This window comes from Leptodactylus fuscus, chromosome 3 (assembly GCF_031893055.1).
Source record: "Leptodactylus fuscus isolate aLepFus1 chromosome 3, aLepFus1.hap2, whole genome shotgun sequence".
NCBI classification, from domain to species: domain Eukaryota; kingdom Metazoa; phylum Chordata; class Amphibia; order Anura; family Leptodactylidae; genus Leptodactylus; species Leptodactylus fuscus.
In genome coordinates this window covers 17759935-17780215 of record NC_134267.1, presented here as the reverse complement: position 1 = coordinate 17780215, position 20281 = coordinate 17759935, and the positions used below count along the sequence as shown (strand labels likewise).

The 20281-nt window shown below is 44.2% G+C and overlaps 1 protein-coding gene across 1 annotated transcript in view; it reads left to right on the top strand.

Moving 5' to 3' along the window:
- Positions 1-19087, top strand: part of GPATCH2 (G-patch domain containing 2) — a 104362-nt gene extending 85275 nt beyond the window's left edge. The window contains exon 10 of the mRNA XM_075267138.1: positions 13649-19087. Coding sequence (XP_075123239.1) covers positions 13649-13818 — 170 coding nt within the window. The 3' untranslated portion in view covers positions 13819-19087. The remainder of the gene's footprint in view (positions 1-13648) is intronic.
- Positions 19088-20281: the final 1194 nt, after the last annotated feature.

Sequence of the window (20281 nt, the reverse complement as noted above, 5' to 3'; positions counted from 1 at the left end):
TTCTCCCTGTGTTTGCATGGATTTCCATCCCATATTCCAAAAAGACATACTGATAGGAAAAAATGTACATTGTGAGTTCTATGTGGGGCTCACAATCTACATAAGAAAAAAATAAAAAGTTGGTGGGATCCAGCAAGCATACACTTAGAGACAAGGAATATTATATATATATATATATATATATATATATATATATATATATATATATATATATATACATATCTCCTATTAATATTATAAATGTGAAAGTTTGTGTGTTTGGATGTTTGCATGTTCGGATGTTTGTTCCTCAATCACGGAAAAACCGCTCTACCGATTTGGCTGAAATTTTCCACAAACATAGTTAATACACCCGATTAAACAATAGGCTACTTTTCGTCACAATAGCGCACATACGTTTGTGCCAGGACCCCCACAAAACCCAAACTCACACCACCATCTCTGCAATCTCACACACTTTGGACCATAGCAAGCCACAAAATTCCTATTGCCCTCTACAGCCTCGCCCCTGACCCCACACAATCACATATACATATACTTTACCACTTTGCCCCTCACCTTACCGATACTCCAGGAGGCGCTCTATAACGCTCCGGAGAAGCCATGTTTGCCGACCCCCATGCTCTGACGATCCGCGACACCGCCCACCCATGTCAATACCCCTAGGCCGTCTAATAAATGCAAAAAAAAAAGTTTAAAAAAATTAAAAAAAATATATATAAAAAAAAGGATTAAAAATTCAAATCCCCCCCCCTTTCCCTAGAACACATATAAAAGTAGTTAAAAACTGTGAAACACATACATGTTAGGTATCCCCGCGTCCGAAATCGCCAGCTCTACAAAGCTATACAAATATTTTTCCTGTTCGGTAAACGCTGTAGCGGGAAAAATGGTCAAAAGTGCCAAACCACCATTTTTTCACTGTTTTGATTGTGATAAAAAATTTCATAAAAAGTGATCAAAGCAATAACATTTCCCGAAAATGGTAGAACTACAAAGTACACCCGGTCCTGCAAAAAAAGACGCCCTATACATCCCCGTACACACATATAAAAAAAGTTACGGCTGTCGGAATATGGCGACTTTTCAAAAAATAATTTTTTAACAGTTTTTTTTAAGGGTCAAAATGTAAATAAAACCATATAAATTTGGTATCCCCGGAATCGTAACGAAACACAGAATACAGGGGACATGTCATTTTGGTTGCACAGTGAACGCCGTAAAACCAAAGCCCGTAAGAAAGCCACAGAAATGCATTTTTTCTTCAAATCCACCCCATTCTGAATTTTTTCCCTGCTTCCCAGTACATTATATAGAATAAATAATGGTGGCATCATGAAGAAAAATTTGTCCCAGGAAAAATTAAGACCTCATATGGCTCTGGGAGCGGAGAAATAAAAAAAGTTATGGGGTTTAGAAGGAGGGGAGTCAAAAACGAAAATCAAAAAATGCCATCGGCGGGAAAGGGTTAACTTCAAATCCCTGTGTCCCAAAGTCACTATGTAAAGTTTCTCACAACACCGTATATATAGCAGCTCAAATACAAAGTAACTGCAACACAAAAGTCTCACGTATTCTCTGAATTACAGCAAAAACAAGATACAAAGTTACATTTCATATCCCATACCTTATACACACTACGAAAACCTTACCCGCGCCTGTATATACCCACTGCTACAATCAGGGTACAAAAGCGGGTAACAGCTAGTGTGTGTGTGTGTATATATGTATATATATATATATATATATATATATATATATATATATATATATATATATACTAGCTTTTACCCGCGACTTCGTCTGCGGTGATTTGAGAATTGGGCGGACACAGACGTGTGAAACTGTAAAAGTGCTTTAAAAAGTTTGGTGGGTTAGCAAATGTGATGTGATGTGTTATATTGTGTATCTAGTGATACAGACAATGTGATGTGTTGTATTGTGTATGTCGTGATACAGACAATGTGATGTGTTTTATTGTGTATGTCGTGATACAGACAATGTGATGTGTTGTATTGTGTATGTCATGATACAGACAATGTGATGTGTTGATACAGACAATGTGATGTGTTGTATTGTGTATGTCGTGATACAGACAATGTGATGTGTTGTATTGTGTATGTCGTGATACAGACAATGTGATGTGTTGTATTGTGTATGTCGTGATACAGACAATGTGATGTGTTGTATTGTGTATGCCGTGATACAGACAATGTGATGTGTTGTATTGTGTCAGACAATGTGATGTGTTGTATTGTGTATGTCGTGATACAGACAATGTGATGTGTTGTATTGTGTCAGACAATGTGATGTGTTGTATTGTGTCAGACAATGTGATGTGTTGTATTGTGTCAGACAATGTGTTGTATTGTGTATGTCGTGATACAGACAATGTGATGTGTTGTATTGTGTCAGACAATGTGATGTGTTGTATTGTGTCAGACAATGTGATGTGTTGTATTGTGTCAGACAATGTGTTGTATTGTGTATGTCGTGATACAGACAATGTGATGTGTTGTATTGTGTCAGACAATGTGATGTGTTGTATTGTGTATGTCGTGATACAGACAATGTGATGTGTTATATAGTGGAAAGCTATATGTAAATGTGAGTGAGTAGAGTGAGGGCTACTCCTGAGGTGACAGTAAGGAGTGTGCAGGCAGGTTGAGGCAGGAAATGCCAGGCAGTGTGTGTGAGTCTATAGCTGGGGCTAGGAGTCCTGCTTTTGTGAGTCTCCTGCTAGGAAGCCATGTTGTTTAGTGGCACCAAAAGTAGCCTGTGACTCAATCCTAAGGCAAAACTATGTTTGTGGAAAATTGCACGCAAATCCGTCCAGGCGTTTTAGCGTGATTGAGGAACAAACATCCAAACTCACAAACATCCAAACACACAAACTTTCACACTTATAATATTAGTAGGATATATATATATATATATATATATATATATATATATATATATATATATATATATACACACACACGCACACCTATAGTCGTACATAAGTTGCAAGTCGTCGCTGCTCACACTAGCTGTATACCGAGCCTATAAGGATATTCCTTTTCCTAGTAAATTGACCACTGGGGGACACTTGAGAGATGTCTTAAGGTTAAGAACACTCAGTAATGTACATGCCTAGTGGACTGATAAATGACCGCTCCGCATTGTCAAGGCGACAGATACGTTTTAATTTGATCAGTGTAAAAAAAAAATCCCCCACCAAACCCCGTAGAAGGGTTGTTAGTTTGCGCCTGCCTACCCCATAAAACCTTCACATGGCTGTATAGGACATCCCGCCTGAGCCGCTTCATCTCTGCACTCAGAGCCGGCTATAAAATCAGTCTATTAAGAGCAAGGAAAGCAATCAGCTAATGTTTGTGAGACATTGTGCATAAGTTAATCAGGGTATTCTCCAAAGAGTTAAGAGGTTCTCCGCAACACTTACTAAATTGACTTTTTAAGACTCCGCGTAACTGAAGATTTCTGCAGCACCGTGTGCCGAGCCGTACAGTCCTGTAAATGGCAAGAACCTTTGATGCCTGTCAAGATGAAAGCAAAACGTTGAAGTCCGTCTTCATGCAAAGCTTCAGTTATTTGTTAGTAAGTTATGCTTTGGGTGTTCCTAGAAGGTCGGGGCCCTTAGGCAGTTCTCACTTGTTGTGGAATGAGTAGGTTGCGCGGCCTCGGATCTGGGTTTCTTAGCTGTGTGGTCTGGAAGGCTATACCCAACACTTTTGTTCTTGTACTATGGCCCAAGTCACAATAAGTAAATTTGCCTTTCCTAAATGCAACCCTAGCCTTGATGTGGACATCGGGATTGGTGCCTAATGCTAACAGTCACAGGGGGTGATCCCTATGGCCTAGTTCGCACGGGGCACGGGATAGCGTATTTTGGTCCTGATTCTGATGCAGAAAGCCGCATCAGAATTGGACCAAAATGCGACTGTTACGGCTTCCAACAGTTGTGGCTTCCCCCTCCTAGGGCCTAGTCCAGAGTGTGCTGTCGCGAGGCAGACGCCGGGGCTGACTCAGCCACAGAATCCGCCGGAAGAAAGGTCAGCTCATTTCTTTTTTCCGTGAGCCAGAACTTACCTCTCACGGAAAAAAGGAAGCTAGTGGTCTACATAGACCTCCTTTGGAAGGGGTGGATTCTGAGCTGGATTCGGCGTCAAAATCTACCCCCTCTTGCCCCGTGTGAACGAGCCCTAAAACAAATTTTGGCTGCTAACAGCGGCTTCACTAAGGGGGAGCCTAGGACCACTAGCTTGCCTTTCTGGCCATTACGGTGCCCTTTGCCAACCACTTTACTGGTTTCTCAATCACGCTCACAACTATGCCATCCTACATCTCCTCCCTCACCCCAGTCTACCACCCTCGCCGTGCTCTACCTTTCGCCGATGACCAAAGTCGATGATTTTCCATCATCATCCAAACTACCTTTCTCCAAGACTTCTCTCATGCTGCACCAAATCTCTAGAATGCATTATCCCAAACAGTCGTAAGAGACATCATTGTTGTCACTTCGTATACTGCCCCCTGCTATTTTCTCACCATTATTCCTCATCCAGCACTATATCCCCACACCCTATATATCTGTGCATACACTTGTAGTGGCCGTTGACTGGCCATAACGCAAAAAAATTCTTAGCCCCAAACCACCTGCTTTTATTGGGTTAAGTGCCGTAGAAGCCGTTGTTCAATTCCTGATCTTTTACAGGACGCTGCGGAGTACCGGGCCCAATCCCAGCATTTGCAGCCAGCGTGTTACATTTTTTAATAAATATTTACAAACCCAATTACGGAGCAGAGCCGGGCTGGCGGTATTATAGCGGAGCAGCCGCTCTGTGTTATTGGATAAACATTTATTAATTGTGACAAGAACACCCAATTTATTTCAGCTCTCGCGCTTATTTACTGCTCTTTCACCTTTGTATTTTGTATTGAAAAAGTAAAATGAATATTGATAGAGCTGCTTATTGATTTCTAAATTTATAGTTTCAGCCTTGAGTCAAAGTCACATTCCCTACAGGTCCCGTTACATCACTCGCTCAGCGGAGGACTAAGGGTGAACAGCAGTGCGGTGGGGAGGACGGTATACGACGCCAAACGTTCCCTTTACCCTTTGGATGCCAAGAGAGGGGGAGAGAATAATACATCTCTCCTAATACAGGCCATATTGAATGTAATACATAGAGGTAGTCTCCCTTTCTTAATTCTATGCTGTCACTCACGTTCAGGTAGAAATTCTCATTCTTCTGTGTTTCGCAGTCCAAGGTTCGAATTCAATAATTGACTTTTTTTTTTTTTCTTCTTGTTTTGGAATTGCCTCTTTAAGCAATTCCCAAAAGGAAATGGAATGGCTAGTTAAGCAATTTTCTGATCCACAGCAGGTCATTGACAGGACCAGGCGACAGCCAGATGCCTATAGTCCTACACCACTCCAGTTTGCAGAATCTAAGGTCAACCCAGAAACCACTGCAAGGCAGGATGGACTTGGCTTCTCGGGGACTCGGGTTACAACCCCAGAATATTGTGCCAGGAAATGGGCAGGCTAAGGACCAGACTAGAAATCTTATTGCAGGCAAAAGAGTAATACACAAGTTAGGAGAGAACAGGAATAGCCACAATGAAAGCAGAGAGAAATCTGAAGTCCAGGTTACGATCACATCCGGGAGGTTTCAGATAAAACCAAATAAACAAGTGATAGGGTAACTTGGAGAGCCAAAATCATTAAACCAGGAATTTGGGAATAAGTTCTGAGAACACAGAGCCTAGAATACGAATGTAATCCCAGGCAGGTGAGAAGTGTCAGAGCCCGGTTATAATACCCCGCCTCAGCCCTGGATTTGCTCTAAATCTCAAACCAGTGATTGACTGAACTGACCCAGCCATAGTTTTACTACTAGACATTGCAACTTATCAAGCCACGGCCATGAGGCAAATGTAGATGTCATACAAAATCTTCCCAGTCATCAGTATCTGGTCAGTGGGGGATCCAACACCCAAACCCCCACAAACCTGCTGCCTCAGGGCGCCAGAAACTCTAGAAGCGGAAGAGGAGTGAAAAAATCTGCGCTCCTAATAAAGTAATCGTGCAGTTCCCCGGCGCCACCACTGTAGAGTAGATGAAACGGCAGATGTACCTTGTATTGGAGCAAGAGACAGCTGGATCAGTGGATCTGTGCAACGTTCAGGTGTCGGGGCCGCTAGAGTTCAGCTACTGATCAGTATGAAAACGCATCTGAGGCTAGAAAATTCCTAAAAACTTTAAGGCCCTATGCGTACATAACAGAAGAAAAAGTCAGAAAATTAAAAAACCACGACAAAAGTACGTTTTCGTTATGTTTTGGTTTTTTTAGATGGGGTGAATGCACCAGACACCAGATGGAGGGGGCTCTGTCTGTGTCTGTCATTTAATGTCCGTTGCCCTAATCCTGTGATGGATGAGAGCAACAGACATTAAACAACAGTAGTGATAACCTACCCTTGATATTCTGGGACCATACTCATAATTTCAGCCCCCGGACAGGGCCATTTAGTGGACACCCTTTGTGCCCATTACTTTAGACTGCTCTATTGTGAGCCCGTCCATTGGACACTATCTTTCTTGGACTAGTTCTCCAAGTTTGGTTGGATCCCCTAATCCTATAGCTGTATTCGCTATACTGTATATCCGCACGGAGACTGTACGACAGACAGATACCGGCTGCCGTTGCATGTGCAGAGGCGAAGCAGCGTGTATTACCGCCCCATCTATTGGCTGTTTATCCAACATCAATAGAAGCACTTTAGGAGCCAAATTACTAAACAAGCTGCCAATTAGGCTCGCAGTCAGCTGGATAGATTAGCCGCTAAGAGAGACTGATACAAGATTTTCATCTCTTGAGCCAATTACGCAAACAAATCACCATCCTCGGAGCTCCTTGCAACGCTGGAAGCGAGAGAACTATGTGGCTTTTCATATGTCTGATAGAGCCGCGGCCTCCGACTACATCCTGGATACGTTGCAGCATGTGGATTTGTTTTACTATGAAGTTTTAAGCATCTCCCATCATAACCAGAACCGCGCTGTCTACTGTGGAGGCTACGAGGCTAATGCTGGCCAGTGAGGAGCCATTAGGGGGTTGCATTGTTTATCCCAGGAGTGAGTCTGGTTTTCTCGCTTCGTCCCAGTGACGTTTTGTAGGTCCCCTTATCAGAATGCAGCTTCTCTTTTCTAGGAGAGCACAACCCCCAGCGGTCACCCCATCCTGATGGGTGTTATAATAGTAAATGCAGTTAGACCTGTGGCCGAGCTACAACTCCCAGCATGCAACAGCTAGGTGGACACGGATTACTGCACTGTGGGGCGACCAGAGGTGACCGGACCGTCCTGCAGTTCCTTCACTTGTTAGAGAATGGAGTCATATTGTACCCCTGGCCATGCAGCCATGACTTCCAGTTGCAAAAGAAAATCCAGCCGTGTTCAATCTTTTTGCAACTCTATACACTAACGTTAGTGAAGGATGTGGCCAAAGTTGGCATGTATCCCTAGCCTGAATGTATTGAACCTACTGGAAATGATGTCCCAAGTAGTGGTGGAGAGGTTGGGGGTCCCGTTTTGACCCCCCTCTGCTATCTGAATCCCTGGACATAATGTCTGTGATTCTAGTAATAAATATATTAGATAAGTGCGTATAGTTTTGTTTGTTTTTTTTACCATAACTGGTTGCTGTGATTTTACATTGAAGGCCACCAAGCAGAAGAAAGAGCTGACAGGGGTTGACTTGGAGTGCCGCAGTCTCCGCTCAGTGGTGCAGCTGTGTTTTAGTAGTGCAGCTCACCCAAATTAAGTGGATAAGCTGCAGTACCAGACACAACTTGTGTTTCTTTGTTGATACTGAAGTGAAGGGGTACTAACACTCCGATGACCGCTGCTGCCCCTGTTATTGTGCTGATGGGTGAGGGTCCTGAGCAGAGAGAACCCCAATAATTGTGTAGGGATGTAGTATCAGGCCTGGCATCTTGCTTTCTGCTACAGCACTCTGCTTGTTCCCCAGCCAATGTCCATGTTTACAGGCTTTGGTAGGACCCATACTCCACACTCCAGTGCTTAATTGGGACCGTACACCAGCTCCACCAACTCCAGTCCTTTGTGTCCTTCAATAGATGCAGCTCTACTGATTCTGGCACAGGTTTTTTTTTCAGAGCCCCACCGTTCCTGAGCAATTTGGGTTATAGTTTTTTTTTTTGCCTCAGTCTAAGGTGGATGGCCCTAGACTGCAGCAGAGAGCCAGGGACCACCCACCTGACAATTGAGACCATGATTAGTATATTGGAGTATAAAATTAACATGGATTGCTCAGGAACATCGGGGGCTAGAGGAGAAAAAAATCTGTGACAAAATCAGTGTTTAGCGACACCTATTAAACCAGTCACCCAGGTGGAGGTGGTGAAAAGTTCTCTTTAAGCTATAAGGTTCTTTTGGTTCCAGTTTAGCTTCAAGGTATTCTTGTCTTCTCTATTCCTTGGCATTGACCTGACTTGTTTTCCGACCTCTTATACCTATTTGTTGCCTGTCTTGATCTGCCCGATTACTGTATTACCTGAACTCCACCAGCCCTGACCATGTCCTGTCTGACTACACTCTGCCTGCCTCCTAATACTGATCATTGTCTACAATCCTCCTATACATCACCTGTTGCTATCAGGGCTACTAATCTGAGGTTGAAGACCTGAGGATTCCCTGTGGCAAGGAGTTCAAGGGTGAAGAACTCTCCAACCCTTAGACTTCACTTCGCCAAATCCATTGCAACCCAGTGGACCCACATCCTCTACTGAGTAAGCTCGGCAAAACAACTCACATTGAATGGAACTACTGTATAGACAAGGCTGGTCGAATCCAGGGGGCCAGTAGACATTAGCTGCTGGCACTTTTTGAGTTGCTTTTTATGGATGTCTATGACGGTTCTTATTGTCCACTCTTGGCCTCGGGATCCTTCTCGTGAAGCTGTGAGCAGCAGAATGAATGGCGCCCCATAGGAGGGGGCCACACTTATCTGGTCCAGCACGCACAACAATATCCATGCCAATGTCACATTAGTGCCCTCTGCCCACAGTTCCTCTTTCTCTTGCAGCCTAAATGATTGTCATAATCTCCCACATGTCGGCTCTCATTTTAGGTGCCAAACCCCGGATTAGAAATCTTCACTCCATCTGTTATTTTTTAAGGCATATTGGCACATGAGATCCAGGCATGTTCTGCTCCGTATTAATGGTTATTGACTTTACTGACAAATGTGTTCAGGACTAACACTCCTAGGTCTGTGCACCAATAGTCCAGGGTACGGATGTGCTTGGCCAAAAAGAAGTTCAGATTTACATTCCACCTATTGTACATGTGTATAAAGTGAAATACTTGTAATCTGACATCCGATGAGCCAGAAAATCTAGTAATCCGGCACGTTTCCAAAAGAGAACTGCAATATAATGTAAGCCGGGAAGCATAAAACTCCAGGAAGTTTTATGTGTAATACATCAATCTGACCTCACCTGGCAAGTAATTGTGCACCTGAAGAAGAGCTTGTGGAGCTCGAAACGCGTTGTGCAGTACGTTTTTTTGGTCCAATAAAGGTCATATATTTTATTCACCTTGTCAACACTCCAATTTGTGGACCAGAGAGCGCAGACATCTCCAGCCGCTTGCCTCCTTCCTTCCAATACATCAATCTGTCATTAAGTGCTCATTCACACTGGGCAAGAGGGGGACGATTCTGATGCTGAATCCAGCTCAGAATCCGCCCCCTCACAATAGAGGTCTATGCAGACCGCTAGATTTCTTTTTTCCATGAGCAGTATGTTCCAGCTTACAGAAAAAAGAAGCGAGCTGCCCTTTTTTCAGGCGGACTCCGCGGGTGATTCAGCCCCGCCGTCCGCCTTGCGGCAACACCCTCTGGTCTAGACCCATTCATTTGAGCCTACTCCGGAGGGGGAAGCCGCGACAGTTGTGGCAGGCACATTTTGATCCAATTCTGATGTTCCTTCCTGCATCAGAATCAGGACCAAAATGCGTGGGATCCCGTGTGAACTAGCCCTTAAGAGTATTCCGAGACTCATTGTGTCTCTGAACACATTTGATTTGGGGTATTGCCTAAGTGATCCCCTGTTTTTCACTCTTTAAAGGGGTTCTATCAGCAAAATCATGCTGATAGAGCCCCACATATGCGTGAATAGCCTTTAAAAAGGCCATTCAGGCACTGTAAATGTTATATTAAACTACCCGTTTTAAAATAATACCCTAAAAAAGAGTGTGCTCTACTTACCGAACGTGCACGCTGGGCGGGCATTCAGGGTGTGTCTTCATCTACATCCAAGCCTCTTCTTCCTCCAATGTCCTCCGGTCCCGTCCTCCTCCGGCGCTCGCGAACAGACATTGATAAAAAAAAAAAAAATGGCCTGGGCGCATGCGCAGTAGCCGTAGTAGAAGCCGCATGCTACTGCGAATGCGCCCAGGTCATTTTTCTTTTTTTATCAATGTCTGTTCATGAGCGCCGGAGGACATCGGAGGAAGAAGAGGCGTGGATGAAGATGAAGACACACCCTGAATGCCCGCCCAGCGTGCACATTCGGTAAGTAGATCACATTCTTTTTTAGGGTATTATTTTAAAACGGGGGGGGGGGGGGTAGTTTAATATAACTTTTACGGTGCCTGAATAGCCTTTTCAAAAGGCTATTCACTCATATGTGGGGCTCTATCAGCATGATTTTGCTGATAGAGCCCCTTTAAGCCTTGTGTGAGGATTTGGATTTTGCTGCAGGCAATTACCAAGTGATTGCACATAGGAGTTGTCACATTTGTTGTCCGTGGGAAAATTGAAGTCAGGGCAGGTAGAGATTGTTTTTCATGGGCGGCATAGAGCAGGGTCAGTAACCAGGCAGAGGTCAGGGCAGGTGGAACTGGTTCAGAGTCAGATAACCAGGCAGAGATTAAACATAGGCAATCAGGTACGTAGTAGCAGATGACACAGGAACCAGCAAGCTAGGAACCTTATTACTCAGGCACCTTTATAACCCATGCAGTTCAAGAAATGTCAGATTGTCAAGGGTAGGGAAGTAGTCAGTGTGCATGTTCAAGTTAGGACTGGTTCATCACAGGCAATAGATCACTGCAGGCGGCTCAGAGCATTTACAGTAATCGGGCAGAGGTCAGGGCAGGTGGAACTGGTTCAGAATCAGATAGAGATCAAACATGGATAACAAAGTACACTATAACAGAGAACACCTGTAAGCTAGGAACTTTATTGCTCAAGTACCTTTCTGTATGACCCATGCAGTTCAAGTAATGTAAGATTGTAGCACCAAGGACAGATAAGTAGTCAGTGGGCATTTTGAGGTCAGGACAGGCACAGATGGTTCATCACAGGCAATAGATCACTGCAGGCGGCTCAGAGCATTTACAGTAATCAGACAGAGGTCAGGGCAGGTGGAAGTGGTTCACAATCAGATTTAAAAGACAGAGATCAAACATGGATATCCAGATACACTGTAACAGATAAAACCCGTAAGCTAGGAACTTTATTGCTCCGGCACCTTTCTGCGGGGGAAGGTGCCTTAAATACCCAGCAAACTGTTGTGATTGGCCAGAGACACATTTTAGTTCAGGCAAAGGTAGATTAGAAATAAATACGAGATTTAATATTTGATTTTATGATATGAAATAAGAAATTGTGACTTATTCCTCTTAAGGAGAATACACCTGTAATACTTGTGTAAACTATGAAATCTATAACTGCTCCATATTTCCAGAAACCGCAAAATAACCCTAATACAAGCACTAAAAGACAATGCTTCACATATTAAGAGATGATTCGGATATTGACTCCCTACCATATAATATAGCAATAGCTATATCATCTAATATTAGCTTTGTAGTCAATGCTGAAGATCCCAAACCCGGTTGTGTCCAAAGGCTTCCCTGCCATCCTTATGAACCATGCGACACCGCACCTCGCCCCGCAGTCTCTCTCCTTATGCTGACCCAGGTTAATACTGTCGGCGCCTCCTCATTACATATATGGTACATATATAAAACGTTGCGTTCCTTGAGCATTAAGCAACATTTGATATCAGCATATTTGCAAGCTGTTGTCTTCTGAAAGGATGAGGCAGATGTTTACCCTCTAGCAGCGTTAGACCTCTGATCTGATTTTAGATTACAGATGGAATTGAATTAATTCATAGCAATCCCGCTAAAGTCGAGGGTATGGCGCAGAATGCCGGAGCGCTGCTTAAATAGAGTCTACCTGTCTTGACAGCTGTTGAGCCGAAATGAATGATCTCTCATTTTCATGTAAACTAGCCTTTAATGCTGTCATAAACACCATCTTAAACAGGGGCTACAAGACATTCATCATTTTTTAACTAAGCCTTAGTTCTCTACCAGACTGCGGTGCAATGTGAACACCCTGGTGTACGGGGAGGTGGGGACGTGCCTCCAATTTGAAGGACCGCACTGTGTTTTATTTGCTTTACTATATATAGTGTACTATAAAGCAAAAGAGGGATCCTATCATTAGATTCCCTTTTTTTCTCGATAACAAAGACTATTCTTCTCTTCCTTTAGAGGTCTTCTCCGTGCCACCGTTCGGTAGAAATGCAGGTTTTCTTCAATATTCAATTGAGTTCTCTCGCAGCACTGGGGGCAGTCCTCAGTGCTCAAACAGCATTGGGGGCGTCCCCAATGCTGCCAGAGAACTCTCCAGCGACGCCTCCATCTTCTTCTGGAATGCCCTCTCTCCCTGAGTCCTCTTCCGTCCTGGGTTTCAATCGTCTATGCCTCGGGCACATGCCGGGCCACAAGAAAATGGCTGCTTACACCAGCTTACTGTGTAAGCGGCCACAAGAAAATAACTGCTTATACCAGCTGTGTAAGTGGCCATTTTCTTGTGGCCCGGGCATGCACCGTCGGCTCTATCCGAGGCTTAGAAACCCTGGACGGAAGAAAACACAGGGAGAGGGCGTTCCAGAAGAAGATGGGGGCGGCGCTGGAGAGTTCTCTCGCAGCATTGGACCCGCCCCCAGTGCTGCGAGAGAACTCATTTGCATACCGAAGAAAACTGGAATTTCTACCGAACGGCGGCGCGGAGAAGACATCTAAAGGTAGGAGAAGAATAGCCTTTCTTAAGGCTATTCCTACGTGTTAGGGAGAAAAAAAGGGTATCCAATGATAGGATCCCTTTAAGGAGCGATTGCGGATTCGGCAGAGAGCGATTTTTCAGCGTTTTCTTTTGCTTACTTATATAGCACCAACATATTCTGCAGCACATTATAGGCATCGTGGTCACTGCTCCATATAGGGCTCACAATATATACGGTAGTCACTATCAGTAAGTTTTTGGAGCGTGGGAGGAAATCAGAGTACTCGGAGGAAACCCACCAAACTCTGAGTGAACATACAAACTCCTTGCAGATGTTCTACTTAGTCAGATTCGATTCCCAGGACCCCAGCGGTAGACGTTAAATAATACATAGAATGGTGCATCAGATTTCGATCTTTCGGCGGCCATTGTTTCTTTGCCGCTGACGTGGTCGGTCAGGTTCTTGTTGCTTTCATTACTTACGTTCTCTTTTTTATGTCTTTATTTAATCACCATTTTTTTCATCTTTTCAGGTTTTATAGGTGAAAATGCACAACCTATCCCCGACACTAATATCGGAAACCGAATGCTCCAGAGTATGGGCTGGACACCCGGGACAGGACTTGGGCCAGATGGAAAGGGAATTTCTGAGCCTATAAGAGCCCTCCAGAGACCCAAAGGAATGGGCCTTGGATTTAGCTGATGTAACCACTTCCCTCTGAGACGTCTCCTAAGGTCTTGGGTTTGTGTGTTTTTATAATGTCTCCAGTAAATATTCTTTATAAGAAAATTATTTTGTTTTTTTCTGCAACGGGAAGAACTTCAAGACCAGAATAGTTGATGCCGGCTCTGGATCAGCCAGAAGGGACTACCACCCTGTGCATTATGGATCTCACGTTCTTCAATGCCAACATATATATACCTGTATACTGCCTTTTCTTGTATGTGACAACCTGAGGGGATTTCTAAGCATCTACACTTAGAATAGAGCAACTTGCAGACATTCCCAGACAGGAGCCATTTTGTCTTGTGAGCCCCATCCCATAAATCTATTCTTCGAGACATAAGACCACCAGAATTGGTAATATCACCGTCCCCAAATGAAACTCTTAAGAGCTTTTCTTCACTATTTTGGACGCCAAAGAAACTTGAGCAGAAAACTGTCTCTCTGGTGCCACCTATAGGTCAATTTCCAATAAATTAATGTCCAGCTGATTAAAGAGCCTTAAAGGGGGTATTGCCATTTCTTTCACTTATTCCCACCAACGCACAGAATAGTGGATGTGTCAGATTACTGGGACCCCTGGTGATCAGGAGAATGGGGTCCCCAAACTTGGCCCTGAACCCTTCCTGGAAATGAAGGCCCAGTGTGACCAGCACTTTATTCACTTCTATGGGACTTCTTGGACAGCAATCTCCAGCAGACCCTAGAAGCAGATGAAGCACTGACCACACAAGAGCACTGGTGGTTCATTCACGTGGGGAATGCAGGAGGACTTCTCGGCCCCCGATCTTCTGCTCTTTGGGGTCCCATCAGTTGACTGACACTTATTCCCTATCTTGTAATGGCAAAACTGCTTTAAACATGACTAGGTACAGGTGTCTCTGGTTTGGTTGATATCACTAAATGCGTTTCAAGGCTTTTTAATGGGTCTGACATTGACTTACAGCGACCTATAGGTGGCACTAGAGAAACAAGTTATCTCTTTCTGCACGAGAGCTAATTTGCATACTTTTTCCCATGAAGCATCGCCTACAAGACTCCCTACACCAGGGCTCAGTTTGGGGTGGGGAGAGTATGGATGTTTGACAGAGCAAGCTCTATCGATGAGAAAGACGCCCGAGAGCCCAACATGACTGGGGCAAGTGTGAGAATTTAAAGATCTCCTCAGTGCCCCATTGTTGAGGATTAGAAAAACATGGCTGCGTTCTTCCGAAAACAGCGCCACACCTGTCCATGTGTTGTATTTGATATCGCAGCTCAGCTTGAATGGGGATGAGCTGCAGTTCCACACACCTTTTGGGAAAGGGTGACACTGTTTTTGGAAGAAAGCCTTGTTTCTTTACTCATCAACAACCCCTTTAAGGGAGGAGTGTAGAACCAAAGTGGAAGTATAAAGCAATACTTAATAAGCAGGACCTGAAGGGGAGGAGCAAGACGTGGAGGTTCTCTTAGGTTCTATTACAGTATATCTGTTTTATCTGGAGTCTTCCTTTAAAGAGGCCTTATGGTTATGTCATAGGATAGGAGGTAACTTGCTGCTTGGAGGGGGTCTGACCGCTGGGACCGCCATGGTCAAGAGAAATGGGATACTTTGTGACTGGAATGGCGTGGCTGGTCGTTTCAGTGGGACCATTGGAGATGCCAAGTGTTGGGTGCCTTTGAAACGAATGGAGGGTCGTGTACTCTCCGACCAGCCGTAACATTCAAAAGTAGTGGCCCCAGTGGTCAGACCCCCCTACTGATCAGCAAGTGTAATCTGAATACCCCTTTAAGTCTGCAGCCCCTTTAATGTAACCTTAGAAGCGGCCAGACCTGCTGAATCTACCCTAGAATATTGTAATGTTCTCCCTTGCAGATCGAAATCCCATTGTACAGTTTATCCAGATTTCCAAAGTAAGGATACCCAAAGTATTGCAAAATTAGACCAAACCCAACCCTTAACCCTTTGTATATAGAAATCTTCTTTTCTCTGTATTTTGCCGAGTTTTAAAGTGTTAAGTTCTGTTAAACAGAAGGGACTGACGTGTTCAGATGACATTGGTCCGAACCCATAATGGACCAGCAAATCCTGTTATCTGATTGGTCGCAGCGGCCTTAAGACGTTTTTACCATGTCATTGTATATAAATGCTTTCAATGTACGTCTCTATACCGGCCCAGCTTTAAAGGGAAGCGCCGTGGAGTCTGGGAATTGCATTGTAAGCGATTTCCCCCTAGGTATAAATGAAGTTGCAATAAAAACCTGCAAGGAAAGCAGGTTCCTGCAGGTGGCGCTAGAGCACGGCAGGTACTGTTTGTGGCAGCCTGTATCTGTGACCTCATTGTTGATTCCGTTACGGTAGAAATATGCTCGCAATAATTTCCTCTATGAGAATATTTAAAGTGGCTCCAAACTGATGCATCCCTTTAAGGCGGACCAATCACCAAGTACAGACCTCTCAGCGGTTTTTGCTAGATACGGGTGTCTGTATAGCTATTGTGTGTTTATCCAAAGTATATAATATTCATTTCCTGGTTTTTTCCAAGAATGCTACACAAATAGAAGGAATAGACGTATTAATAACATGAAGGATTCCTCTGTCTGTATTCAGTCATCTTGTATTACTTATGTCACTTTACACAGATCAAAGCAAAAAAAATGAAGAAAATGCAATATATGCGAGAAATATACTGTATATAGAGTGTAGGATTGTGCCATTGTATGGCCTGAGTCAGTATTATATGAGAATATTCACTCCAAAACAGATTACATCTGGGTATAATCTCCCTATAGACATCTCCTTTACTTGTCTTGTACTGATCCTCAGGCCTTATTCACCTCCAGAGCTGTATTCATAATTCTGTTGGCTGCTACTTGGAATCAGTCTGGGACATGCTCTATAATGATCGGAGGCCCACTCGGGCGTGTACATGGGGCCTAAGATGCTTGTGGACACTTGCCATATGTAGCATTGTCACTGCTGAGAATACTTTAATCCCATATGCAAATTAGGTCAGGGTGGACTTAAAGGGAGTGTGCCACCAAAGACTAGCACATCACCCCAGTCCTGCACATAGATAGGATAGTGTCACCAAAGACTAGCACATCATCCCAGCCTTGCAGATAGATAGGTTAGTGTCACCAAAGACTAGCACATCATCCCAGCCTTGCAGATAGATAGGTTAGTGTCAGCAGAGCCAGTATATCACCCCAGCCCTGCAGATAGATAGGTTAGTGTCACCAGACCCAGCACATCATCCCAGCCTTGCAGATAGATAGGTTAGTGTCACCAAAGACTAGCACATCACCCCAGCCCTGCAGATAAATAGGTTAGTGTCACCAGAACCAGCATATCACCCCAGCCCTGCAGATAGATAGGTTACTGTCACCAGAACCAGCATATCACCCAGCCCTGCAGATAGATAGGTTAGTGTCACCAGACCCAGCATATCACCCCAGCCCTGCAGATAGATAGGTTAGTGTCACCAGACCCAGCATATCACCCCAGCCCTGCAGGTAGATAGGTTAGTGTCACCAGAACCAGCATATCACCCCAGCCCTGCAGATAGATAGGTTAGTGTCACCAGAACCAGTATATCACCCCAGCCCTGCAGATAGATAGGTTAGTGTCACCAGACCCAGCACATCACCCCAGCCCTGCAGATAGATAGGTTAGTGTCACCAAAGACTAGCACATCTCCCCAGTCCTGCAGATAGATAGGTTACTGTCACCAAAGACTAGCACATCTCCCCAGTCCTGCAGATAGATAGGTTACTGTCACCAGAACCAGCATATCACCCAGCCCTGCAGATAGATAGGTTAGTGTCACCAGACCCAGCATATCACCCCAGCCCTGCAGGTAGATAGGTTAGTGTCACCAAAGACTAGCACATCACCCCAGCCCTGCAGATAGATAGGTTACTGTCACCAAAGACTAGCACATCACCCCAGTCCTGCAGATAGATAGGTTACTGTCACCAAAGACTAGCACATCACCCCAGCCTTGCAGATAGATAGGTTAGGGTCACCTTAACCAAACAGTGCTTTGCCCTTGTGAATTACTGCCTCCGTTGCTGAGATATCACCATTTTTCCCGAATGACCTAGAGCAACAAGGGCGATACCATTGCTCCAAAGACATGAGTGATACACCCTCATTGCTCCAAAGAGCTAATATGCATATTTGCAAAAATTAGCAATATCCGCAACGGAGGAAGCGATTTACTAGGAGAAAACACCCTTTGAGTTAGTTGACCCTAATCCTCCTGCAAGGCTTGGTCCTGGTGACAGACTCCCTTTAATGACAAGTCCCGGATCCTTAGCACTTGCCTGGCTTGTAAACTTTCAGGGGGGTAAATTTGTATCTGTCTAGAAGTTGCATTAAGTTGCCACATAGGTAAGCACCCATGTTTTTTAGCCCTCTACCAAGTGCTGTGGACATAAACCTTTATTAACTCATTCATTTGACAACCTGCTGACCCCCCAAAAATTTCAGTATTCCCAACTCTTCTTTCCCCCAACATCATCCATCAGATGAGAGTCGGGATATCCCCATACACATGAGAGAGTCATCCAGTCCTACCAACATTGGTGGTGACACTTATCTAATGTATATGGGCAACTTCAGACTTCATATCACTCAGGAACAGTACAAAATAAGTAAAGCAAAGCTAGAGGTGTTGAAGGCACGGCCCAGTCCAAGACCTCCACCCCTTACAAAATTTGGGAGTTGTTCTCAGTAGTATAAGCAGGATTGCACATAAAGAATATGGACATGGGCAACAAACCAGGGCAACCACCGGTCTGATACGGGCCTGTGATAACCAGGCAACCCCCCACCCTTCAGTCTAAGACTACTGGATCATCCAAGGAATCATCCCATGTGCAACAATAAAGAGTGACACTTTGTATGGCCCTGACAAATCACCCCATTACAATGCATGGACAACTCTGTTATCCCGGGAATGCTGTGTTCTCTTTCAGCTGCCAAACTGGAACAATCATGTCCCCGACACCTGGGAATATGCTGACTCCATTGTACAGTGACTGTTCAGGCGTACTGGAGAATTTTAATATTTGTTTTTATTTTTTATTATTTTAGTCTTAAGGTTTTATTTCTGGAATCTTCTATAAATATAATATCGGGGGGCCCGCAGATCATTTCTGATGTTGGGTACTCCTTCGTAATTGTGTCCTCTTGTTCAGCAAGGGTTGTTCTTAAATTTTGGCCTGTTTAGTGGGACATGAAGGTTATGCCTGTAAAATCTGTATAAGACCATAATAAAAATTATATCTATGTAAATTTGTGGTGGTTCAAATTTTTTTTTATATTTGTATTCTTTGAAGAAGGCCAAAACGGCTTACAATTAAGCAATACCAATAACGTGCTGGTTATACTAATATTTTCAAGATCCCTCTCGGCACACGGTAAATGCCCTTTAGCCAATCCCTGGCAGAGGCAAGTCACCTCTGTGGCCAGGGATAGGCTGAGCGGGCCAAGAACTTAGAAACCATCAGGGGAACTGGGAAGAGTCTGAACAGGGACGGTGAGGAGGACGATTTTTTTTTTTTTTTGTGGGTTTTTTTTTTTTTGGCCCACTTTAACCCCTTGCATCTACTTACTATATGGATTATCTGCACCACTCTTAGGTTGTTCAGATGGCAGTATTCTAGTTAGTACTTTGCATCAGTTTTTTTTAAGCCAAAACCAGGAGGGAACCCTAAACATGGAAGAGCTGCAAATCTTTCCATTAAAGGGGTTTTCCCACAAAGATAAGACTGCAAGACATATCTCCCACTCCACGTTCTACTTGATCGCAGTCAGGTTGGATGGGGGTAGGACTGGTAGCGGTCAGTGCTCTCATTCACTTTTATAGTACAGCACTCTGCTATCTCCGGTGGTTCCATTGAAGTGAACGGGAGCTTCAATCACCACCAGTCCTGCCCACATTTAGCCTGGCTGCGGTCCGGTTGAACATGGAGCGGGAAAAAGGTCCTGCAGTCTTCTCTTTGTGGGAAGACCCCTTTAAGATTTGGAGAGCAATTTGAGGCGGTGAGCTTTCTGCTTTCAGTTTGCTCACTTCCTCTAGACACAATGGGGTTGATCAGCCTAAGTCCTGTACCATTGGTTCTGTGGCAAAATCATTAGCGAATCTGCATTAAGATCGAGCAGGGCGCTTAATTTTTCAGCATCCTGAAAAAAATATCCATCACTACCCCCCACTAAAACCAATGGGAGACAGATTCTAGTTGGAATTTGGAGCTGCCCTTGAGGTGGAATCTGACTCGAAATCAGCTCCAAATTCCTCCGTGTAAACCAGCGCCTCCTTGTAGTTTTTCTCTGTTGCCGATCCATTACTGGTTTTGACTTACAAATACGACTGGAATATACTGCTCAGCATGCTGCCATGTGAAAGGGCCTTATCGGCTGTGTCTGGTATTGCCCCATCAAAAAAATTCTGGT